Here is a 26,386-nt window from a genome sequence, read left to right as displayed (position 1 = left end):
GTTGAAGATATGCAATGATTTTCCGTCTCCATAAAATTTTAAAGAATCTGCTGGGAGTTAAATCTCCTGTATATAGTGTTCTTAGTTCATCCATTGCGCTAACCACATTCTCCAGAATCTCACGGGAAAACCGATAGGTGATACCTAGTAAGACCTAAAACGCGCTATCACAACAACAGTGGAAGAAGTATATGAATCCCGGGAACGAAGAAGCAATGGTTGATTTGACGATGAATGCCAGAAAGCGCTTGACAAGGAAAACCAGATACGACTGACAACATTTAGAATAAAACTTAAGGACGAAAAGGAAAAATTATGAAAATATCCGACGAGTAGCCAATAAAATATTGAGGCAAAACAACCGAAAGCATTTTGACGAAGAATTGAAGAAAATTGACGACAACATCGCAAGCATCAACACAAGATTAACCTACAAAGTAGTGAAGAACCTGAGTCGTGAATACCAATTCAACACTACCCTTTGTAAAAACAAAATTGGAGCAATCGTTGTGGATGAAAGTGAATCATTTGAGAGATGAAGAACTTCTCAATCCCTCAACTCAATCACCAGAACCTACAAGAATTATGGTTGAATATAATATGAGCATTGAATCAACAACATTGAAAGAAATAGAGTCAACAATCAAAAGTCAAAAAATGAACAAGGCGCCAGTCATAGATGACAATCCCCTCTAAACTCATCAAATTAAGACAATGATCCATGGACCATGAAAGCTGTCCATAATTTGCTTCTCTCCAGAGTGTCCACAAAATTTGATATGCTCTATTCACAAAAAAGGCAAGTGGTAAGTTGACTTGCGAAAATTACGATTATAGTTTTCTTTGACAAAGAGGGCTTAAAACATTGCAAAAGGATTTACAACCAAACAACTTTGCCGCTTTTCAGCCATGCGTTGATGTATTTTCGAGCATCTTATTGGTGATGATCTGAAGACTGCTTCAATAGCAGAAGTCGGAAGAATCATTTAGAGGCTTTAACTTGATATCTCATATGAAACGCTAACTTTTAAAATAACCAAATATTTTAGGATGAGAGAGATGCCCATTTACATTTTCAACTCCTACCATGTAAAATATCTATCAAAGGTCTGAGAAAATAAATTCGAATCGCAGAAAAAACAATAAATCAGAAATTTAAGGGAGGAAAACATTTCCCTTCCGGGGACAGCTGTGGAATAACTACTGAAACTTCCACAACTCAATGATTAAGGAGTGCCGCAAGAAAGATAAATGGAGTGAATTTCAAATTACTCGAATAAGTTGGAGTATCCCAAATTACTGAACGATCACGGGATTTTCTTCTCTGGGAAACTATTAAATCATACAATATTCAGCCCCGAGAAACTTCCTAGTACAGAACATGCTTCCTCAATGCTTTCACAACGATAACAAATTGTACATTTCTCTAGAATTCTGAATAAATTTCTATTCATATTTGCACAAACTCGTATACATACCGCTGTGGTGAAATGTGTTCCATTGCGCGAACCCAGCGAAGATCCACCGAAAGAAGCTTCCATTGTGTAACTATTTGTTATTCCAAGCATCCACATGACAATCCGGCCGGTTCCTTCCTTACTTCGTTGAATTTTAAATTTACAGCATTCAAATGAAAACTGAGGAAGAAACAATGGCGAAATAGAAAAATATTTATTTTAACTTGAAGGAGCCGCAGGACAGTTGCATAAATATTCAATTCGTTATCATTCCAGTGTTATAGTATTAAATCCAACATTTTAAAGTAGATACAGACCTTATCTGCGATGTTCTTGTGCAGCATCAGAGGATAAACTTGCTCGCATAGTTTTTTATCTGGTGACTTTTTGTTTTCACATCCGTAAATGAAAACGTTGTGCTTTCGGGTGTGGGCGTGCATATCACAGTACATAGCAACACCACAATCTTCAATCAGTCTGAAAAGGGATATTAATCCTTACTATTTTTTTAAATTAATTCTTTGTAAGTTTAAGATTCGAATTGCACGATAACTCAGTTAATTTAATACAATTATTGATATACGAGTAAAGTACTGCACATGCAGCAAAACCATGGTAAGGGATATTCCTTTCTATACCATTGTGTGTTTACTTCCAAGTTTCCTAAGTAAACTTTCAGCAGAGGAATACTATGCTTTCTGTAAGATGGTATAACGGAATGGATGTGAAAATTTATTCACTTTATATCGTTCTCATTTCATTGTATTGGCATTGAGGTGAATTGATACTTGAGTTCTTCCCATTGCATGTTGTCTTCATCTCTGAAAATCTTACAGAACATTTTCCAAAGGAAACGATTTGCTTCTAAAATTGTAGGTTATTTATGTAAATCTAACTAGAGGCTATGTTAGGAGGGATTTTGGTTTCTTGCTGGGAAAGGCCCAAACTACCCAACCAATCAAACTGACATAATGAAATCATTCAGAAATTGTCTTCATCTACATCTGGCCAAATAACTCAGACTATTGTTCAGACCGTTAAAGACAGAGATAAATGTCCTGACTGGCTCTGCAGATAGGAAGCCAGCGACTGCGGCTAACAATATGGGCACTATACCTAAGTCGCCCCGGCCGACAAATCTCCCACCGTTGTCTGCCATGCACTATTCTAGTGCAACTATAAAATATCATACTAGCCCGATGGTGCCTCCAGGCCAAACTATGCCTCCCAATTGCCTTTCATCTGAGGGACACGATTCCTAAACGGTATCAGCCGCGCTAGGCAGTTCCGACAATCGTTCTTCTGTCACTGAAACGTCGTCTTCACGTGCTCTATCCAGCGCCTTATCGATACCAACCATCATTCAACCTGCTGTTATCCCGGTCTCATATCCATCCAGCGGTCCCGGCTGAGTTTGCCTCACCACTGAGACAAATACTCATATCGAGGCTAGTTTACTTTACTACTTCGGTCGAAATTCTAACCTACACAAGAAGCAAGACCAGCTCAGCTCATCATCTTTCTCGTGTGTGAAATTGACCAGGGATGACACTCTCCTGAGCGAGTGTTAGCTTCCTTCAAAGTGACATATATTCACAACTTCGATGCCATCGTCCACTCTTTTGACTGTAAGGTACTTCATCAAGCCTTATCAAAGCCCCGAAAAAATGTCGGGCCCGCCTGCCTGCCTCGCCAAACTTAAATCTAAGGACCAACCTACCGAGATTCCACGTATCTACCTTAGCACAACATCACGTCATCTGCATCACTGAAATCTAGTTGGATGATAGGATCTTAGATTTCGAGCTTTTCTAAGGTTACTCTCTCTTTCGTTATGACGGATACTCTCCTGTACTTGGCAAGTCACCGGCGGAATTCTCCCAAAGTTCCTTTTCCATGCTGAAACCTCTTTTCCTCCTCCTTTTCCACCTACGATTCTATCAACATACGAACCAATCAGCCAAACGCTTGTCCCTTTATTACATCCTGTGTATATTTTCCCTACATCTGCCCCCTTTCCTGTACGAAGATTTCTTCGACAGATTATCAAAAGTCCAAGCCGTATTACTCCCCTCTCTGCCTTTCGTCCTCCGTGGTGCCTTGAGCCTTTCTATGCTCTTTTGGCCTAATACTTCCGGTCTTCTCTCCTTTCCCAAGGCCTACCCCACCCTTCTTTTCTTTTATCCACTTTCATGAATACCCGCGCCGCCCTCCAATTTAATCTTTACAGAAATCACTTTCCGTGGTCCTTTTAAGTTGGTCTTGACACCTATCATCCTGTTCTCGAGTTTGATACTCAAAAAACACTCGACTCCACTGCCAAGTTTAACTATCGTAAAGCGAATTTCAAATGCCTGAAATTCAACCCAGGATACATTCACCAAGCACTCAACACTTTCAATCAGATCTCCTTGCTTTCTATATCCCCTCCTCTCCGAAGTGTTTTCGGTTTTAAGCAGTATGGTTCACCACTGGAGTCCAAAAAAGACTTCATTAGAAACCTATCGCTTCCTGTCTTCAGCGTGGTGTCGCTGACTTCCTTTTTTCCAAAACTCTACTTTCCTCGATCAAATCTCTAATACCTAACTCCAGAAAGGAACATATGGCCAGTGTTGAATCATCATGCATCATCATCAACGGCGCAACAACCGGTATCCGGTCTAGACCTGCCTTAATACGGAACTCCAGACATCCCGGTTTTGCGCCGAGGTCCACCAATTCGATATCCCTCAAAGCTGTCTGGCGTCCTGACCTACGCCATCGCTCCATCTTAGGCAGGGTCTGCCTCGTCTTCTTTTTCTACCATAGATATTGCCCTTATAGACTTTCCGGGTGGGATCATCCTCATCCATACAGATTAAGTGACCCGCCCACCGTAACCTATTGAGCCGGATTTTATCGTCCATCCTCATGTAGGGGGCCAAAAATTCTTCGCAGGATTCTTCTCTCAAACGCGGCCAAGAGTTCGCAATTTTTCTTGCTAAGAACCCAAGTCTCCGAGGAATGCATGAGGACTGGTAAGATCATAGTCTTGTACAGTAAGAGCTTTGAAAAAAGTCAAGCGACGACGGCTTTACGGTTTCTTACCAGGGCAGAGGCAAATCGTCAGATGCTGCCTGACCTCTGCTCTTTGACCATATGGTGAGACGTTTCGAGCGGAACAGTGTTTGTAAGCTGAAATAGGTTCTGTTAGCTTACAACAACCGTACGCGCATTTCATCATCGTAACTGTTATCAGTGGTGATTTTCGACCCTAAATAGGAGAAATTGTCAACGGTCTCAAAGTTGTATTCTCCTATCCTTATTCTTCGTCTTTGACCAGTGCGGTTTGATGTTGTTGGTTGATTCGTCTTCGGTGCTGACGTTGCCACCATATATTTTGTCTTGCCTTCATTGATGTGCAGCCCAAGATCTCGCGCCTCGATCCCTGCCTGCTCGATCTGGATGAAGGCAGTTTGTACGTCTCAGGTGGTTGGGTGGACTTAAAGAGGATCGCACCTCTTGCATTTACCTCAGCATCACGGATCACTTTCTCGAGGGCCAGGTTAAAGAGGACGCATGATATGGCATCCCCTTGTCGTAGACCGTTGTTGATGTCGAATGGTATTGAGAGTGATCCTGCTGCTTTTATCTGACCTCGTTCATTGGTCAGGGTCAGCCTACTCAGTCTTATTAATTTCGTCGGGATACCGAATTCTCTCATGGCCGTGTACAGTTTTTCCCTGGCTATGCTATCATAGGCGGCTTTAAAGTCGATGAAGAAATGGTGCAACTGTTGTCCATATCCCAACAGTTTTTCCATCGCTTGCCGCTCATCGTTGGCGCACGGAAACCTCAAACCTCTCGTTTAGGGCCTAGCACCCAAAACTTTAAAAATATTAGCCGAATCTGCCTTGGGAGCAGTATAACCGAAGCGGCTCGCAGATGTTAAATGCTCCTTTATATAATTCGCAGAGCAAGACATGGCTCCCGATTATATTGAGTGTAGATCCGCCCATACTTTGGGCCAGAACTGAACATATTTTTTTTAAAGATTGTGGGGTTCTAAGTTCACATCAATTTGATGTCGGACTGGCCCAAATGAGCCGGTTCAGTCACGCTGCTCCTAGGACTGAGGTGAGGCAGCGTCTGACAATTTGCCTCTGCCTTGGTAAAAAATCGTAAAACCGTGTTTGCCTAATAAACTTGACGCCAATGTTGGCCCCGGTTACAAGTCTTAACCAGTGTTTGATTAAAACTGTTGAGTCCATTTCCCTTTTCCTTTCCATTATTTTCGATGAAGAAAACTATTTTCTTCACCTATGGAAATATCGCAATCACACTCTTGCTGAGAATTACCATCCTCTTTCGCTCCTCCCCTCCTGAGAATGGTATGTCAACGACTGTTTGCCCAAACACACCTTATTGTGAAAGACCAACACGGTTTTGTTAAACGTGGTTCTACCGCTTCCAACCCGCTCGACTTCAACGTCTTTGTCATCAAAATCTAAATTCGCGTCGGGAAATTTATAGTATGTTCATTGATTTTGCTAAACGCTGTAAATCATAAAATACTTATATCCAAACTAATCTCTCTCAGCGCTCCCATGCCACTTGTAACATGGCTTGTCTCTTTCTTTTTCAAAAGATCTTCCCGCGCTTCTTTTGACATCTGCACTCCCCGTTCCTTCTTCCCTCCTCTGGCGCCCCAAAACGTTCTATTCTGAGCACTTTGTTCTACTTAATCTTTATCAACGACCTTACCTTCCTCTCCTCCTTACTTGTTCCTGCCTGCTTTATGTCGACGATTTTAAACAACTTTTTTGCTACATCGTCGCCTATAGACTGTATCTCCCTTCAATCAAATCTAGACACTCTGATCGGCTGCTAATGGCTTAGTGCTACAAGTCAGTGCCACTCTATGCGCTTCTCCCTCAAATGCTCACCCACTTTTCCTACAGTATAGTGTCCGGATAGCTGAGTGGTTAGAGCACAAGGATACCAGTGGACTCAGCTATGAATGAGTACCTAAGCTAAATTAGGGTAATAATTCCGGGCGAGCGCAATGCTGACCACATTGCCTCCCACAGTGTACTGTAGTGTACCATTACGGTCTTGAATGAAGTGCTCTAACACACTTCAAGGCCTTAATCCAATATGGATTGTTGCGCCAACGATTATTATTATTTCCGAGTTATCACAATCTCGGCAGATGCCGGATTTTACCTAATACTAGCACTAAGTGCCAAGCATTTAGGCTCGGACGATCCTGCCTACTTAAAAACTAAAAGGGGCACTGGTGGTGGTGGCCGGTGGTAGGTCAGTGGGAGAATCCGTCGAGTACTCCCCGCAACATCGAGCACGTATGCAGAATGGTGTACTTCTGCATGGTTTGAACCAGACTGTGCGAAAGTCCCAGGACATCAAGGGAAGCCGTCAGGGATTTAGGTACAATACCTGTAGCTGACAATATTATGGGAACTACAACCACCCGCTCGAGACGCCAAATTTCTTTGATTTCCCGAGCCAATGGCTCATAGTTCACCTTCTTCTCCACGTATTTCCGTTCAATGTTGCTATTATGGGGGATAGCAACATCAATAACATACGCGGAGCGACCCGTCTTGTCAACTAACAGTACGTCAGGCTTGTTGTGTGCTGTATGGCGATCAGTCAGAACTTGCCGGTCCCAATACATGCTGTAAGCAGAACTATCAAGTACTGCTTGCGGCTCATATCGGTAAACCGGACATGTCCCCGTGATCAGCCCATGCTTATATGCAAGGTTTTGATGGATAACCTTACATACAGCATTATGCCTGGTGATGTATTGCACCGGTGCCATAACAGTACAGCCAGAAATGAGATGGTCCAACGTCTCTAACGCCGAACCACACATTCTGCACTGGTCGTTCTCCACCCGTTCTTTCATGATGAGCTTTTTATAAGCTCGGGTGGCGACCACGCCATCCTGAATGGCACACATAAACCCCTCCGTCTCAGCAAAGAGCTCCCCAGCACACAGCCATCTGTTCGACAGATGCAAATCGACAAATGGCTGCCAAAGACAATTCACGTGTTTACCGTGCATTGCCTTCGACTTCCATTCATCGATCCGCTCTTGGTCCGACTTCACCCCACTCAGAGGATTGAAAGATCGATCCTTCAAGTTAAGTGGAGTCAGTCCACAGTCTGCCTTACAGACAGCCGCATGCAAGGGGCACGCCTGCTCTTTACTGTAAAAATAAGCGCGCAGCGAGTCGACTTGGCGATGATGTTGTGCCGCCACGTCAACCACGCCCCTACCTCCGATGTCACGAGGCAGGTTCATCCGCTCCACGGCAGACTTTGGGTGATGCATTCGGAATTTGGACATAGTTGTCCGTATCCGCCGCTGGACGTTTTCCAGGTCCGTCTTCGTCCACGGCAATATTCCGAATGCATAAGCCAGTGAAGGGATGGCGAATACATTCAACGCGCTTATTTTATTCTTCCCCGAGAGATGCGATTTCAGCACCAGCTTTACACGTCGCAGGAATTCGGACAGCAGAGCTTCCTTCAGATCACCAACTCGAGCATGGGTTCCTTGCAGAATTCCTAGGTACTTGTAGAAGTCTGTCTCGGTCATAGCTTCGATGTGGAGGTCACCAATGCTATGTCCGGCATGCGGCTCGTGATGACCTTTGCGAATGGCTTGGATTCGACATTTGTCTAATCCAAACTCCATCCGAATATCACGGCTGAACATGTCTATTATTCGCAACAGACTTCTAAGATGGTTGTCAGTACCAGCATACAGCTTGATGTCATCTAGGTACATCAAGTGTGTCAGTTCGCACTTAGCACGTAGGCCATATTTTATTGCAAAACCATGCCCTCTAGCATCATTCAGTAGCCATGAAAGGGGGTTCAGTGCCATACAAAACCAAAGAGGACTCAATGAATCCCCCTGGAAGATGCCCCTCCGAATACGGATGGGCTCTGAGGTATTAGCACCCTCAGATGTACGGACTGACAAGGTGGTATGCCACCCTTCCATGACTGTCGCCAAAAACTTTATTAGTTTCGGATCAATGCGATACAGATGTAGGATGTCGATTAGCCAGGTATGCGGAACGCTATCAAAAGCCTTGGCATAATCGATATAGCAACTGAAGAGGTTTCTTTGGCCTCTAGTTGCTTGTCCTACAACTACCGAGTCGATAATGAGTTGCTCTTTGCAACCCCTTGACCCAACTCGGCAGCCCTTCTGCTCCTCGGACAGAATGTTGTTGGTCTCGAGGTGCGCATTGATCCTTCCACTAATAATGGACGTGATGAATTTGTAGAGGGTTGGTAAGCAAGTGATCGGTCTTGTGTCTGCGGGGTCCTGCACCGTGTCCTTCTTAGGGATAAGGTAGGTAATCCCCGCAGTGAGGAAAGGTGGAAATTCCTCCGGCCGACTCATGACCTCATTTATACTGCGTGCCAACCGACTGTGTACGCTGGTAAATTTCTTATACCAGAAATTCTGCACCCGATCCAGACCTGGGCCCCTCCAGTTCTTCGAGATGTTTATAGCTCGTCGAACTTCCTCTTCGGTAACATCCGCGAAATTCATGCCAGGTGTATTGGCATGGCGGGTGCCTTCGGCGGTGATCCACTCAGCATGCTCAGCATGCTGGGCAGGTAACCCCCAAAGTCCACCCCAATACTCTTTCGCTTCCGTCACCGAGAACTGTATTGTCTGGGCGCTCTGTTGGGATTCGTTGAGAGATCTGAAAAAGCTCCGCTGGTTCCTCGCGTATGTTGCATTCTGGACACGTCTGGAATAACTTTCGCCATACCGTCGTAACCGACTGCATATGACAGAAAGTTTCTGTTTTAGTGTGTCCAGAATTTCAACTACGGGTGTCTCACAGGGGATGGCATAGTTCCGGTAAACCCTCTGCACTTTATTTCTCACCCGTCGGCTGGCATTGCCAGTGCTGATCTGAATCAGTCTAGCAATGTCCTGCCTTAGTGAGTCCCGCCGACGTTCCAGACGAATTTTCCATGGTGGATCTCTTTTGTCACTCAAACCAATAACGCGAAAGCGAATCTTCTGACCGTGCAATCTGATAGCCGCAACTGCACCACAATACACAAGTGATTGTAGTTGCAGCAGCGACATATCAGCACACAGTCGAGATGCAATCTCATCATTGATTTGAGATAGAATTCCCGGAGTTGCTGGAGATGCATAGAGCCTGGGAATACCTGGTCTATGCAAAGGATCCATATCCGAGAATTCTATACACGCTCTTTGGAATTCGTCCCGAACTTCAGCGGAAACCTCAGCTGGACGGTGGAGAAGAGTGCTTCGGCGAGTACTGAACCTGTTGCCTGCAGTGCGGCGTGGTGTTGTTGATGCCGCCGCCTCTGCCCCCATCGACTCTCGGTCACCAGTTTCCCCGATGACTTCAAGTCGAACACGTTCCCTGATGGTGGCCGGGATTGTGTCACTGCGAGTGATGAAGCGGTACTGGTCTGCGACTCGCTGCACAGTCACGTGCGCGAATTGCGGGAATCGCTCGACGAATCTCTGGTGCAACAAGGGGCGGTAAGATGTTATACCCGCCCCCGCCGTTATTTCGTAGTAGGAGCGGATGATGAAGAGGTTCATTTCTTCAGTCCATTTCATCCGCTTCCTACGCGAACCTGCTGAAGTGGTCGCCACAGATTGTGGCGAAACAGCTGCAGCAGGCGGAGCTGTGCTCCTGGTCGTCGTGGCGCCTAGACGTCGAACCGCCCCACGACTAGCGGTTTCGACGCCGTGCTGTCCATTACGAGAGCCCGACCCAGTCACCAAGTCAGACGACTCCCGCCGGTTATCCGTACCGGACCTCAAATTTCTCTTTCTTCTCATTGTTGGTGGTGCATTTTATCCCTAGCTGCCAGGTGTGTAGATAGCTTCCTTAGTGAGTAATCTGCAAGACTGCAAAGTTCCTGCACTTTCCTCACCTACCCCCTGAGACGCTGCGGTGGCGTACAGCCATTCAGACTGAAGCTATCCATCCCTCCTCCTTTCACAACCGGGCTTGGGACCGGCTTCGGCGGAGTTATTATTATTATTATTATTATTATTATTATTATAGAGCTGCCTTACTATATAGAAACATATCGACTTTTCCTCAGATTGTCAAACCGTAAAAAGTAAAGAATACCCCAAAACCCCATCGTGAACTGCTAGTGGGCACTCGCCCCCAAGTTCCAGCGAGCTTACCGAAAGAGGAAGTATCTTCTTTCACATCCAATAACTAATCTCTTAAATCGATGTGAATTGCATCTGAAATGCATGAAAGATATCCCGTGAAGAAAAAGTCTTGCAGCGAAGTGTCTTGGCAAACTTGAGTACAATTCCCTCTTTCCATTCGCCAATGGTTTATGATTCGAATCGGCTCTTCACACTTAATTATTTGGAACGTGCCGCTTTTCTAAGCCAAGTTGAGTGGTCCTCCACATTTATCAACCCCGACAGCTAAATGATGAGTGGTCGAGCGTAATGCTTTGGCCTCCTGCCAATTTAAAGTTTTATACAATTTTTCGTGCCTGACAATACATCCTGAGAGAATTTTTTAGTTTTCAATGCATCTAGAAACTCTTTCAGTTAAGTATATGTGTGTTCCTCGCTATATTTTTATTTAATTTTCACTTGTAAAAATGTATTCGCGGCTGGTTGATAACATAACTCTTAAAGCGAGTCCACTAGGGAGTGGGCTAGTGGCTTCTGGGGCTCGCTGAAACCGGAGATATTCGCTATCAAAATTTTTGGTCAATTGTTATGGCCCCCTCTATTAATCTTCGGTAACCGCAATCTTCTTTTAATGTTTTAAGTTAAAAGTACGACACCTGCATAAATCATCGATCTTGTATTGGTTGGAATTGTATTTATCATTAGTAGCCCCTCTTCCATATCACCATTGTTTCAGAACATCACCCCATCAACGCCCCTAAAAATTTGAGAGGACTGATGGCAAACTATTCTGCAAGCGAAAGATCTACTTGATTTGTCGCACTTTGACGCCTCCTGATACAAGTGCGTGGGGAGTAACTTCACCTATAGGCAGGATCGTAAAGAGGAGATCCGGGCCCGTTGTGAGAAATATACGGTTCTAGGGGAAAATTATGCGGACCCGCCTATAAACTCTTTTTTGCATTTAAATTGCTCTTCCGGGCTAACGAGAATAGTGGAAGCCGGAGGGAAGCTTCCCTAGGTAATAATTTAGTCGGCAGTGACCAGTGAGAATTCCCACCTGCCTATAGCTCACTGCATGGTTTCAGGCACATTTCGGACCCAATAGTAACGAAGTATGAGAAAAACAGTCATCAAACTGAAAGCAGCTCATCCATCCATCCATCAGCAAATCTCCCGTAGAGAACACAAGGCGGTAGATCCTACTTCCTGTAACTTCATAACTAGTTCCACTTGCTTTCGCAAGAACTAGAACTAGTTAGGAAGTTATATTTCGTGACTGCTTGATAGCTTCCAGAACCAGCGTTTAAGCAACTTCAGTACAAATTCGATTTCACGAGAAATATTGTAAACCAATTCAATGCGGTAGGTTACCATACCTGCGCCGTTATCAATACTATATCAAAGATTCAAAAATCTTTATTAGGCAAAATTATCTGAAAATTTGCAGTCTCAGCTGAAAGTATAGGCAAACAACATTCGGTAGGGTGATGTGTATATTCGTAATATTAAAATTATAATGAAAAACGCTATATTGTTTATACTATTCCGTACACTAAGTTCTTAAACACCTGTTGCATCATCTTAGGACCAACACGGCCACTAAGGCTATCAACCAGCCAAACTCCCCTGACAGGTTTGCCAGGCGTGAACACCGACTGCGCGAGATAATATGTTGAACCGGACGGCATGTGCTGAAGCTAACCCGTATACTAGCGGTTCGGCGAGATGAGGGCCGGGGTTCTTGAATCAAAAATATTATATTATCTCCCTGTCAAGACACAGATTTTCTCACGTGCCTTGGCTCAATAGCCAAATACCTAAATCCACCGCGGGTAAACTACTCTACTAGAGACGTCAAGTTTCGAGGCGGGTTGACACCACCGAAAATTTCTTCTTCAAAAAAGATAAACTGCCTAATGGCTTAATAAAGGAAGAGACAAAATGCAAAAAAAAAAACCACCGTGCAGAGAGATCGACGGAGAAGGATTAGTTCCAAGTAGATTTACTCACCTACGTGACGAGTGGCCCCCGTTTTCCTGTCTTCTTTATGGGGGCCCGATTACATTATAGCCCTGCGGCGGCACACTCCACCTAATTGTTGTCCCCCTGTCGCTGCAAATATAACGGGGGAACCCTAAGCACATGGGAGGACTAACGTTTCCCGTTTTTTAGTTGATTCAATATTCTGTCGACCGTAATCGAAAATTTTCTACAGGTGTTTGACGTAGGCTCATTGTACGCTGAACTATTTACTTATTTCAGGCAACATAACGATCGAGAACAGGAAATACAAGAAGGTAGTGAGGAGGCTGCCACAGGCAGGAGGAGGATGGGGTTGGTACTCGCCTTCAAATAGCGTCAATCACTTCGAACGTGATGTACTGGTGATCACTTGCCGAGAAATCTTCTAGGACCCGCCGCCTGTCCACCGATGATGCCAAAGATTCCGACGCAAAATTCGGACTGAGGCATGCCCCATTCAAGGACCCTGGCATTAAAATCACCGCCTGGGTCAGACATTAAGGAGGGGCAACAAGCGCATTGCTGGCTGCAAGTTGAAGTTATTCCGCGCAAGTTTTCTCTCTAAACTATATGGGAGTAGTACATTTAAATTAGCGACCACCCCCACTACAAAGCTTTCGCGAATTACTACTAACGAAAAACTTGCTGAGCGTATGGGCCAGATACCCGGGGACGTATTAATCAGGAAGTGAAAGTTGCAAGGGATAGGTCACACATTAATAAAGGGCGACAGCTCTGTTATGGAGTATGTCATGCAATGGAGCCCATTTTTTCAGGATGGCCGACGAATGGGTCCTTCTAAGGCGACCCACTCGTCGATATAAAGTTATGGAGGAGTGAAATTTTTTCGGAAAACCATCGAAAGAATTGAAATGCATTGCTGGCGATCGACAGCGATGACGTAGATGTTGTTGACGCGCTATACCTCAAATGGGGGGCTATGGGAAAATATATATATATGTATTTCTTCTCGGTTGTGCGAAGCGTTGAGTTTGCGATTCGAAGGGACGGTTTTGGCATGCACAAGGAGATAGACCCTAGAGTTAAAGTTGCAAGAGAAGACTTTTTTCTATAGGCATGCAAATGGGTTGAAACAGAGTCAATTAGGACCATTGCAACCTTGCAACTTGCAACAGAAACCTTTCTGGCGATAACAAAAGCAGCTGCATTGCATGTTTTACGGAAAGTGATAAAAATCTAGAAGTGACAGCCAACAGTAAAAGATAATCATTTGAGACCACAAAAGATAAGAAACACTGTAGAAAATATGTGAAATCGAAAAGTGGCAAAAGGCGACTTTAAGTATAGTATAGTCGTACTCATCGAATTAGAGTTCGCCTGATCGAGATTTGGGAAACGTATGTTGTGACAAAATCCATAGTCATCGCCGTGCTTTCAGTGTATTACGTGGAAAAGTTCGGTGGAAACCCTACTATTATTACCAAATTATAATAGGTAAAAATTGATCCTTTTCTTACTGCAACCTAGCATATCATATGTAGAATGTCAATATCACATTCAAATGAATAATCGGATATACTCGATGCATATTCACTATGAGCTATTTAGAAATGGAACCATTAAGCACCCTGATATTCCGTTGGTTTTGAACATGTAAATGCTCCGTCTTCATCATTATTCATGGCCGAACTGTCATTTTGATTTTAGTCTCGTTCTTTGAATTACTCTATTATTTTGGTAGCTTCTATAAAAAAGTAGAAAAGGAGAAAACAAGAAGAACATCCACGTCAGGATCGAAAACAGGATCAAAAGTGGGCACAAGTTCCTCGAAACCCCCACTGGAATACCTCAGCCTTCGCGTTGTTATGTACATAAGTACGCTATTTGGAAAAAAATCATGGTCTCCTCCGATTCCTTGTGAGTAAACGCGTAGTGGAGCGTGAGTCAGTCACACCTAATAGTTCCCGGGTAAACATATACATATATCTAAAGCCACCCTCATTATTTACAGTATGGTTCTGTGCTGGTTATTGGCTCCTAGGGTCCAACCCTCGCTGATAAAGAACATCAACATAATGATTTACCATGTTCAGTACTCAGGAAAAGTGGCAGACAAGTTATCACAAGTTTTTGACGTTGAAGCAATCGAGGGTTGATATCAGATGCTAGTGCTTGGTTTAAACTTTAAACTAATCAGGACTATATTAAACGGTGTAGGTGCATCTGTTCAACAGCATTCTACACTATCTGTGTAGACTGGTAAGACGACTTCTGCCACAACTGACGTGCAAGGAAGGCATTCATTCACTCTCGGAAACCTAGTATTCTCAAAAAAAGTAACACGAAGAAACTGCCTCATTTTCGGAAATAAATACTAACCTATGATGCCTGCTACCCGCAAACCTTACCACTCGGTTTTCTTTGATATTTACTCCTTTGCTGAGTATAGGGCATTCGGTTTCCTTTTTTTCGGATTAAATTTTTTCCTATTCGGTATTGAATCAGACTGTACCTTCAGTTTCATTATTATCACACATTATCAGTACTGTGCAAGTGATAAGCCTATGGCAGCGGGGCAGTACAAAAACCAACAAAAATATCCATAACCGAGCAAGATTCGAGCCCGGGGCAACGAAGTCGAGAGGCTGACGCTGAACCAAACCGTTAAAAGTTAAATATGGTGGTTGTCCAATGACTTCTATTTTCACGGAACGACCATTTTCATAATGAAATTGATTTATTTTAATACAGTTGACGACGATGGTTAACCTTCTGCCGTGCACTTGTCAGAGAAACTAAATGACAGAACTCATCCTCCACTTCCACAACCATTGCCGACATTTGGAGCAGTTCCACTGTCAGCGCAACTGAAGTCGAGGAAGCAATAAAACGAATGAAATCAGAGAAAGCCACAGGACCTGACAGCATCGCATCTGAGCTCTGGGAAGCGAAGATCTGGGACCCAACACTGTGGTTCAGGGAATTCTTTACTCGTGCTATTCAGGAACGTAGAACACCATTTGACTGGCATGAAAGTATCACAGTATTCGCGAAATCGTTGAAAAAACCATGAATCAAGCCAGATTTGTCAACAAGAACTACTGACGCAATACACGCTGCGCGGTTACGCATGGACTAACACCGTGAGAAGTATCGCCCTCTTTACATTGCATTTCTGGATCTAGAGCAAGCGTTTCAAAATGACGACCATATTTCAGGCGGAGATATATGCCATTTCATTGGCAGCAGAAGAATGTCTGCGACAAAAATGGAGGGGTCGCACCATTCGAATCTGTTCCGACAGTCGGGCGGCATTATCAATACTAAATGGATTGGGGTAGTGGTTTCGGCTATGTGCAGCCAATGTGAGGAGGAGGAGGAGACGGCCCTGCACTTTTTATGCAGCTGCCCGGCATCCTCAGATCTCAGACGAAGACACCTTAGCAAGGTTTTCTTCAATGAAGAATCTGCACACTCTCTATCTCTGGAGAATGTTCTCAGATTCGCTAAAGCCTGCGTACACCGTAGGCGGGAAGCCATGGCCTGAATGCTCGGACTTGCGGCTCCCCCCAATAAACTAAACTAACTAAGCGTCTCACTGTGTGCCGCATGAATTCATCTGGTATTCTCTACGACAACACGTAGTGCCAGAAGAACTCATGCGCTGGGTTCAATTGCTCTACTACGATCATAAAAGTAAAGTTCGAAGTGTGGCAGGTGTATCAAAAACGCTTCGTGTCTTTGTTGGTGTTCATCAAGGAAGCGCCCTCAACATTCCTCTTTGTTCTTGTTACACGGGACATCCAACGGCCAGCGGCCTACACACTGCTTTATGCAGATGTTTTCTTAGTAGCTGAGAGCAAAAATGATCTCGAACAACTTATCGTTTTGATCACATCCGAAATGAGGATATCCGCGATCGATATGGAATTGCACTGATCGTGAAAAAACTGCGAGGGAGGCATCTTCGATGGTATGGTCACGTAATTCGCACCAACGAGAATGCACTTGCCAAGATTGGCCTGAACATTGAAGTCGATAATAAACGACCACCGACGGTGGCTTGGATTTGAAAGCCTCGAGATTGCATCCAGATCAGGCATTTGATAGGGTCAAATAGCGAGACCGATCACGACGAGTCGACCCCGCTTGTAAACGGGACAGAGGCTGAGGAAAAAGAAGAAGAACTCTGAAAATGAGTATATTCTATCTCATTGAAAAATAAAGTCCTTGTTAATAGAATAAGTTCAATATAAAAGCGCAAATTCAGTCGTTGTCAGATATGCTCTCAAATGAAAGATAGTGAAACCGGTTATTCGACTTGTTGAGTATGTTCTGTTAATATATATTGGGTTGGGGAAAAAGAAATGTCGTATTTGTGATTGAAATTTGACGCTTTATTTAACATACTTAGAATTATCCGATTTAAGTCAAATATGCGCCGTTTTGTTCGCAAACTTGTTGCCATTTAGAGGGCAACTTCATTATCTCCCCCTTATAAAACCCCCCCTTCCTTATTTGCAAAAAATTCAGACAGCCAGTTTTCGCAAGCCTCTTTTGAGGCCAACCTAGTAGCACCAAGAGCGTTTTGCATGGACCGGAAGAGATGGTAATCATTTGGTGCCAGGTCCGCATTATACGGTGGGTACGATAGGACATCCCATCCGAGCTTTCGTAGCTTCTGGCGGGTCATCAAAAATGTGTGAGGCCGAGCGTTGTCCTGGTGGAACACAACACCATTCCTATTGACCAATTCTGGCCGCTTCTTGTCAATCTCCTGCTTGAAACGGTCCAGTTGCTCACAGTAGAGGACCAAATTGAGGGTCTGGCCACAGTTGTGCAGCTCATAGTGGATGATTCCCTTCCAATCCCACCAAACACACACCAAAACCTTCCTGGCCGTCAATCCGCGCTTGGCGTTGGTTTGGGCCGGCTCGCCGTGCTTCGACCACGATCTTTTTTGCTTGAGATTTTCGTACGTGATCCACTTTTCATCACCAGTCACCATCCGCTTCAAAAATGCGTCGAATTCGTTCCGTTTCAGCAGTGCGTCGCAGGCGTTGATTCGGTCCAAGCGATTTTTTTGTGTCAATTCGTGGGGCTTCCAATTATCCAGCTTGTTTTGGAATCCAATCTTCTGCAAATGGTTCCAAACGGTTTTATGGTCTATACCTAGTTCCTGGCCAATCGAGCGAATGCTCACATGCCGGTCTACTTGGATGATTTCGTCGACTTTATCGGCCTACCAGTACGGAGTGTATCTTCGACATCCATTACACCAGAACGAAATCGATCGAACCAACGCTGTGCTGAGCGAATCGTTACAGTATCGGGCCCATAAACTTCACAAATTTTTTCGGCCGCCTTCGTTTCATTTTTACCTCTCAGGTAATAAAAACGTAAAATATGACGAATTTCTCGCCTGGTGGACTCCATTTTAACTTGACACTGAAACGTGCAATCACAACACTGTCAAAGGGACATTTATAGCACAGATTGTGGTCTTCAAATCGCCGTATAGTATGACCCGATGCGATAAGTACAACAGAAGATGTGTTTAAGTGTCGCCATCTATTGACAGAATACAGCATTTCTTTTTCTCCAACTCAATAGAACTACTCGATCCTTGCAATAGTGAGGTTGTTGTGCAAGACAATGAGCATATGATTCTTGGTTTTGTTATTTGTTATTTGTTATTGCGGTGATGTCTGGATGTACTTGCTTCTACTTACGAGCGCCCATGTATCTAGCACTAGAAACTATTTGAATTTGAACAAACAATGTGAAGCATCATTTCCTGATTCGCCAGGTCGTATTCCTTCACTCAAAAATATAATTTTCCACTTTAAGGAAAAGGCGCTGCAATTTTTCCCGCATAGTAACCCCTCTGATTGCGAATTGTTTGCCTATGTCAAGAGTAATCGTCTTCGAGAGTGGCCTTCGCATAAAAGATTTTTCTATTTCAACCCTTAAACCTCTTTGTTGAAAAAATCGATAAAGTGCATACTTCCGTCCTAGTGAAAAGTGCAAAGCAATGAAAAATAATAAAAAGAATGTCCTTACCTTTTAAGCATTGCCTTCGTATACCAAATCGACGGATACGTTTCGCGTATGACAGTCCGATATTGACGATTTAAGTCCTTCCCGGTCAACGAACATCGAGTATTTCCCACAATAACTCCGTCCGGATTGAGCATTGGTATAAGTTTGAAGATGAATTTGTGGCGAAGCCTTTTGGCAACGTTCGAGTCACCTGTTATAAAGTCCATGAGACCCTTCATCATCCACGAAGACGGCGTCTCCCCAGGGTGTACTCGGGCTGTGACGACGACTGCACGCTTTTTCTGAATTAAATGCAAGAAACAGGAAGAGGAGGAAGGAATGAATAAAAATATTATTCATGAGAATTATGAGTGTAGTTTTGTATCTTATAACGAAGTTGAGGTTGTACGTACAAGCACTAGAAAAGATAGGAATGTTAGAGACGTTCTCCAAAGCAAATTTATGTTGGCTGAGTGCCAGCAGCAAATGCTCGGAATATGCCAGAGAAAGTGAATGTGGTTGATGCGTTTTAATTCAGAATTTTCCACGTAAAATGATGCTTGACGAGACTTTTTTGCTTATGATTTATGCTGTCTGCTATTAGCATTCTTGAAAGTCGTCACTCTTTTCATATTATCTCACGGCTGGAGTGCCTTAACCCATTCACTATAACCGTCAAATGCGGAAAGTTTTGCTCATATTTTCTTCTTTGTACCTTTCTTAGCAGAAGCGAGAAAAACCCTTTCATAACTTTTTCATGGTATTTGAATTCAGAAATGAATTATGTTCGCGGAGAGCTTGAGAAGTTCAACCGTAAATTACTACCCAAATAGAAGTGCGTTTATAAGTTTCATAAAAGATGAAATATAAATCCATAGAAATATTCGCTCTTTACGATAATCAGGGAACTAGTCAAAGAGCTTAAAATTGTGACCCAAAAGCATCTACACATTCGCTCTATTCAACTTCATTCGTAACATAAATTAAGTGTATGTATCTTGTACAGAGTTAGAAATAACTTTCAAAACTTTCCAATTAACCAGAAAAGTTCCATACATACTTTATTTGGATCCTCTTCAACAGTGGGCGCGGTAACTGTTAGATAATAAACATTGTTTCCAGCCAAGGATCTGCACAGAAGTCTGAGCTTACAGAATTTCGACTTCACCGGATGCCTCTGTATTTCCATGAGGTAGTCCTAACCGCGGAAATGTGAAAATTAAACCACATATGAATGTTAAGCCTTGGCAAATTCTCAGGAAACTTTACCTGCAAGTCGCTATACGTGTAAGGGTAGCTGTGCGCAAAGTAAACCATGTCTTCGTCGTAAGGAAATTGTATATTGAATGTAAGCGTGTAGGAGGAATTCTCGTCGTCCTCATCGCCCGAGTTCCTGTTGGAAAACAAACATAATTTTCATATGTAAAGATAATTTGTGGAAGGAAAACTAGATGGAAATTTCGTACTCATCATCGTTACGATAATATGCTATGTTCTCTCCGCATCGTCGCCATCCTATATTTGTCTTTGTAGCTGCTTTTGTTGAATACATAAGTGGTCGCATACCTTCATTATGAAGACTATCCGGTTTCACTAAATTTACTATGGAGAATCTGAAAAGTTAAAAAATGAACCATTGATAATTAATTGTAAATATGGGGGCCTAAATGGGGAGTCAATGTAATGGGTTTCATTGGCAACAAAAAACCTGAACCATTTTGGAATTAACCAACCAAGTATTATTTTTATGCTACTAAGCAGCATTTAAGTTATCGAAAAGTTTCCCACCACAAAACACATGAACTAGCAAACTTGATATGACAGCTGTCAAACCCTATATAAATTACTTCTTAAAATTGCTCATAATGAAAATCGATCAGAATGGAAGAATTGGTGCGTCGTGTACAGTTTTACCCTGGCTATGCTATCATAGGCGGCTTGAAAGTCGATGAAAAGATGATGCAACTGATGTCCATATTCCAACAGTCTTTCCATCGCTTGCCGCAGAAAGAAAATCTGGTCTGTTACTGATTTGCCTGGAAAGAAGCCTCTTTGGTATGGACCAATGATGTTCTGAGCGTATGGGGCTATTCGGCCTAGCAAGATAGCCGGATTTTCAGTGATATATATATGCTGCGTTACGAACAGTTCTGGGACCATATTAGATATTCGCTACTATTATATGCCATGAAAATAAAGCGGCAACCACTTCCTGAGAAATATTATCAATGTGACGCAAACTGCTGCGCCCGCAACGCAAGAAAAGTTGGAATGACTGGTCTGATGGTGGTTATTAAGCTGGCAACGGAACGGAAGAATACTATACACTGGGCAATAAGGCAAGCCCCAAAGAACACAGCAATTCATGGAGACTTAAGGGGTCGTCCGGTTACGCACCCGAATTTCGAGCGTATCTTTAAGGATGGATTGCAAAAAAAGTAAGCAAGATGTTGAGATGCGTTTTTTACCATGTTCGAAACATCTTTCTTCTTCAAAATCATGAATTGAAATTTTTTTTTAAAGTGTTATCTTTTAGGGGCCTCAACTGGGCCAATGTAAAAAAATCACACCCGAATTTTTGGCAGGTTTCCCCAGGTTCGGATGGACAAAGAAAAACAATATTTCTGTAATTGTTATATCCTTGGCTACGCACGAACACGAGTTTTCTGAAAGAATTGAAAATTCTGAAAATTGTTCTAGCTAAACAATTAAAAATTTACAGATACCCAATATTCTTAAAACTCTAGTCAGGTCTTTGCCAAAACTTTTGAAAAACACGACTTGGGAAACCGCGTTTAAAGATAAAAAATGAAATTCAACACGATTAGTGAAACCTGCAATTCAATCGGCTATGCCAGATCCATAGAGCTCTCCTTCCTATTCTTCAAGAAGTTCTCGCACACACACTCATAAAAACACGAACATGTGAAAGAAAAAGGATAGCCACTGGTTGGTCCACTCTTTCCCGTAAATACAGACGACGATCCCATGTGCTGCGTAAACGCGTGAAAAAACAGAAATTGACTATGAATGACGACCCATATCTCATATGTTTTGAGTTAAATCCTTTGTGAGGTACATTTCTAGTAACATATAGATTCGAAATATTCACAACATAAAAAATCTATTTTTTGAAACGAGGTAACCGGACGACCCCCTTAACGAAAACGTTTCCGTGCGGGAAAGTGACATCGGTAAGAAGGTAGCCCGGGAGCCGGTAGCCCATCCTGGTATGAGAAATAGAGAAATCGAATTTCCAATCATATCAGGCAACTCCCAAAATAACTGCAAGTTCGGAACCCCGTCGACAGCAGTAATGATGACAAAATCCGCGTAAAATTGTCGCCAACCGTAAAGAGCCTATTTCAGCTAATAATAACTGTTCTGCTTGGAACGCTCACCATAATATCGAAGTTCCTATAGTACGAAACTATGACCTTGCCAATCCTAATGTATTCCTCGAAAACTTTGGTTCTTAGCAAGCAAAAATTCGAGTTTTCAGCCGCTTTTGAGAAGAGGGACCTGCCACCACGGGTGAATGGTTGACCCGTAAGCCTGAACATATACTATATAACGAAAAAATCTGCGAGCGACGACCCGTCCGTTTGGTTGAGGATAAAATCCGGTCATCTAATCCAAGTGATCCAGCCCGGTATAATCTAGTCTACGGACGCAACATCTCTGGCAGAAAAAAGAAGACGTGGTAGATCCTACCTTGGAGATCCTGTGGCGTAGGTCAGGACTCCAGGCGGTCACTAATCCCCAGCTAATTCCTATTGTTTGCCGCTACTTTTCCTCAGTCTATGTTCCCTCTCCCTGCCTCGCATCGTCGACCATTCCCCCTGTTACCCCTCTCTTTGTCGGGTACCTCATTGCCAAACCTGATGCCAATGTCGGCTCTGGTTACGATAGTCTTCCAAACCTCATTTTGCTTAAAACTGATCAGTCCATCTTTCTTCCGCTATCCCTTATTTTCAACAAAAACCCCGAAGAGAATCATTTTTCCGGCTTGTAGAAAGAAACTTTGATCATCCCCATTAACAAAAATGGCGATCGTACGCTTGCCGAGAATTATCGTCCCATTTCCCTCCTCTCCTCTTGTTCGAAAATCTTGGAAAGATGTGTCTGCGACTGGTTGTCCGCCCATTTTTGGCGAGCACATAGTGAAAGAGCAACGCGGCTTTGTCAAACGTAGGTCCACTGCCTCCAACTTGCTCCACTTTACTTTGCTAAAGCCTTCGACACTGCGAATCACAAGATAATTATATCCAAACTCTCGTCTCTAAGCTTTCCCATACTACTTTTTTTATGACATGCTTATTACCCTTCCAACCGAGCCTGCTGCGTCCCTTTTGATGGCTGCACATCCGGCACTTTCTCCCCCTCCTCTGGCGGCCCGCAGGGATCTATTCTAGGTCCTTTATTATTTTTATTTTTTATCAACGACCTTCCTCCTCCTTACTTGCCGCTGCTTGCTCTATGCCGACGACCTTAAGCTGTTTTCCGCTATATCGTCGCCTATGGACTGTGTGTCCCTCCAATCTAATCTAGACACTCTGGTTCGTTAGTGCTCTGCTTATGGTTTGCGCTAAACATCAGAATGTGTCATCCTCACCCATTTCCTTCTCCTATTCTCTTAACGGACATTCCTTATCATACCTAAATTCCACTCAAGACCTCGGAACCAGGAGTCTACTTCCATTCACCGATTCTTAGGCTTTGCCGAAGTTGCAGCAGCTTGGTCGTTGTAAATTCTCTTTGAGTAGTTTTAAACGTAGGATAAGATTATTGCTTTCTCCTCCTTCTGAGGACATTGGAGTTTACTCTGTTTATTGTTGGCTAAATAAATAAATAAACATATTATTCTGTAATGAACTTTTATGAATAGGAGGATCAAATGATCATCCTAAGTGGCCGACAACGACCTAGAAGCCAGAGCTATCCCCGTTTCATTATTACAAAAGTAACATGTTTTTTTGATGCGTGGGTCCGCACCGGATTTCAAAAAGAAAATAAACGGAGGGATTCGCGGCGGCCTAACGAATAAAAACCAGAACGCGAGCTAAAATGGTGAAAAAAAAATGGCTCGACCGCGCGCGTGGAACTGTAAGTCTCCGGACCTAAGCGCCGTGATCACGAGAGAAGATCCACTGCGGATTAAAATTCCGATCATCGCTTCTTCTGCCTCAGAGCGTGATTAAGGCCGCCGCCCCTGAGATTCCCACTCTTCTTTGATATCCTCAGGCCATTTTTTTAGAGGATGTCCCTTATAAAAGCTTATAAAAGGCATCAAGGAGGAAGAGGGAGAGCAGTCCTCAAGGTGCATTTTTTTTCTTAATTGGTAATTACTTTTTGACGGTTTTCTGGTCGCTTAGTTTGCGGTTTTTTTTTCTTCCTGCGTGATTAATAATAAGAACGACGGTGACCCTGTATCGAATGGAGACGAACGAGAGGCAGGGGCTTGGGCGCCGACCCATAGCCGGAGCGCGCGAACAAAGCAGCGTTGGACTTCAGCAACCTTCGAAGACTCCGCCTATCCAGCGGCAAACGACATTCAACAGGGAACTTCTAGCACGGCGGCTCAGGCTAGAGGACCCACGCATTGGAAAAGACACGTTAATTTTGTAATAATGAAACTTGAGGGGGATCAAAGCGCACAAAGGACCCCCCCCCCCCCCCCCTGCTGCATTGGTTTTTCACTAACACTGAATTTTATTGGATCCTGACATTCAGTTTGCTACTTCTTTAAGCAATTTATGAAGAATAGCAACAAATATCGTTAGTGAATTCAGAATTCTCAATACAAAGAAGAGAAGGAGTCATTGTGTTACTTATCCATTTTAAATTCTATAAAATCTCTATCTCGATAAATATTAAACTCCAATACGAGATTAATTAAAATTTTTAAAGCTAGGAAAATATTGAAAATGAGCCGAGTCAAAGTCATACCGATAGGGAAGGGATAGCCCTATTAAATTTACTTCCAACTACAAATCACTTTGGAAAAGTCTTCCGTACAGTTTTGGAAGCTTACATAACGAGCTCAAGATTTATTGCATTATTTATTCAAAATTAATGCACTCAATCCTTGAATACACTTCCCCTCGTTCCCTGGACAAAACAATTCAGAAAAAGGAAACTCCACCCGAAAATTAATTGGCTCCAGATGGGGTCAATAAATGAGGATGGGTGAAATGAAATGAGCACAGTTTCCTAGTATTGCTGAGTGGCTAGGTGGAGACGTCCAAAATTACTCACTCTGACCAAACTACCACTTAATAGCATCTGACTCCTGGCGAGCAAAGTATCGCTTCCATCAAGAAAATCATAGACTAGCACGCCAAGGAAGGGATATGCACTACAGTCATCCAAAGCTTACTATATGGTTTGTCTGTAGGGGTTTGGTTGTGATGTTTATGCGAAACGATAGGCAATTTTCATAAATTTGTATGCATAATAGGATAAAGCCTTACCTGTACGTAGTATTCTTCCTGGTATTGCTAACTCTAAAGTAGAACCATTGCTTGTGTCGATTCGTGTATAAATCAGGCCTCAAGTAAAGCTCATAGTAAGTGGGGGTTATTTTCACAGCCTTGGCTAAGTTGCCGGACTCGAATCGTGATTCGAATTCCAAATCATTGTAGCTATCCTCGTTGTTGTTGTTGTACGGATGGACGTTCATCAAAAACTTGGAACCTCCAACACTCGACCGACTAAACTGTGTAAGATTTTCGTTAGCAACATTTGATAATTTTTTCTTATTCTTATTTTCACTATGGTCTCTGAGTGCGCTACTATTGTTATTGCTATCGAAACTATCGGAATTGTTATGTTTTGGTGGAGACACACTACAATTAGATTCTTGATTGTCATCTACAGTTACTTGATCAACTACTGTGCATTGTGCATTCATCTCTAGTGACTGTGGTTGGGGTGGATTTTGCAATGGTGCCTTTAGTTCTTTCGGTGGTGATTTTGATTGTGATTTGCATGTAAATAGGGGTGATTCTAGAATTGAATGTGTCTTCGCATATGATGCAGGCGGTATCTTAAATACTTCAGAGTACAACTTCTTGGGCTTAGTATAATTGTTTACATCTTCATTCTCATCATCAAAACCATTCACGTAGACGTCTTCGTCTGCATCTTCATCATTTGAATTGCTCGACGAACGATGTTGGGTGAAGAGTCGTATAAACCTTTCCACGGCCTTACCACGTGGTTCCGGTGTGGGGCTGTGCGTCTCAGATGAGGAAGAATCTGAATCGCTTCCATCGGAATCATCGTCACAAATTTTCTAAATTAGAATTAAAAATAAGAAAAAATAATAAAATTAAATGAAAATTAAAATATTCAAAAGCAAAACCACTCAAACACTGAACTTAAAAGCAAAAAAGTAAATGAAAGCAATTTTATTTTAACGGCCATAATCGACTTTCGAAGGTTCGAAGGTTCTCCATATCATTAAAGTAGAAAAGATAGCTATCTTAATACATTTTCTAACGGCCCTATGGAAACAACGTTTGCCATTTAAGGTCTTTCATTCAGTCCTACATTTAACAGCACTCACCGAAGTGCTGCTCGTGTTAATGTGGTCGACAAACTTCTAAACTTTACTAACAGTTCTGGCTAGGATCAAAGTGTCCTTCATTTGGTATAATTCGATAATTAAACCTTAGCTCCGTGGAAGCTGAGCTGTTTTTGAGAA

At 43.0% G+C, this 26,386-nt stretch overlaps 2 protein-coding genes across 8 annotated transcripts in view; one reads left to right on the top strand and one right to left on the bottom strand.

Annotated features, from left to right (window-relative positions):
• LOC119656544 (glutamine-dependent NAD(+) synthetase) overlaps positions 1–26,386 on the top strand; it is a 222,357-nt gene that overhangs the window by 50,251 nt on the left and 145,720 nt on the right. The window lies entirely within an intron of this gene.
• Positions 1–26,386, bottom strand: part of LOC119656542 (cytosolic carboxypeptidase Nna1) — a 183,480-nt gene that overhangs the window by 37,706 nt on the left and 119,388 nt on the right. For 5 of the 6 annotated variants that reach the window (XM_038062898.1, XM_038062896.1, XM_038062895.1 and 2 more), the window contains 7 exons: positions 25,152–25,975; positions 20,145–20,291; positions 19,948–20,071; positions 19,739–19,876; positions 18,700–18,980; positions 1,775–1,934; positions 1,479–1,637 (listed from right to left, as the gene is read on the bottom strand). In XM_038062898.1, coding sequence (XP_037918826.1) covers positions 1,479–1,637; positions 1,775–1,934; positions 18,700–18,980; positions 19,739–19,876; positions 19,948–20,071; positions 20,145–20,291; positions 25,152–25,975 — 1,833 coding nt within the window. The remainder of the gene's footprint in view (positions 1–1,478; positions 1,638–1,774; positions 1,935–18,699; positions 18,981–19,738; positions 19,877–19,947; positions 20,072–20,144; positions 20,292–25,151; positions 25,976–26,386) is intronic. The other variant, XM_038062900.1, reaches the window with a different exon arrangement.

The sequence above is a fragment of the Hermetia illucens genome, chromosome 5 (assembly GCF_905115235.1).
Source record: "Hermetia illucens chromosome 5, iHerIll2.2.curated.20191125, whole genome shotgun sequence".
Taxonomy (NCBI): domain Eukaryota; kingdom Metazoa; phylum Arthropoda; class Insecta; order Diptera; family Stratiomyidae; genus Hermetia; species Hermetia illucens.
Note: the sequence above shows the minus strand (reverse complement) of the source record. Positions and strands in the feature narration are given on the sequence as shown.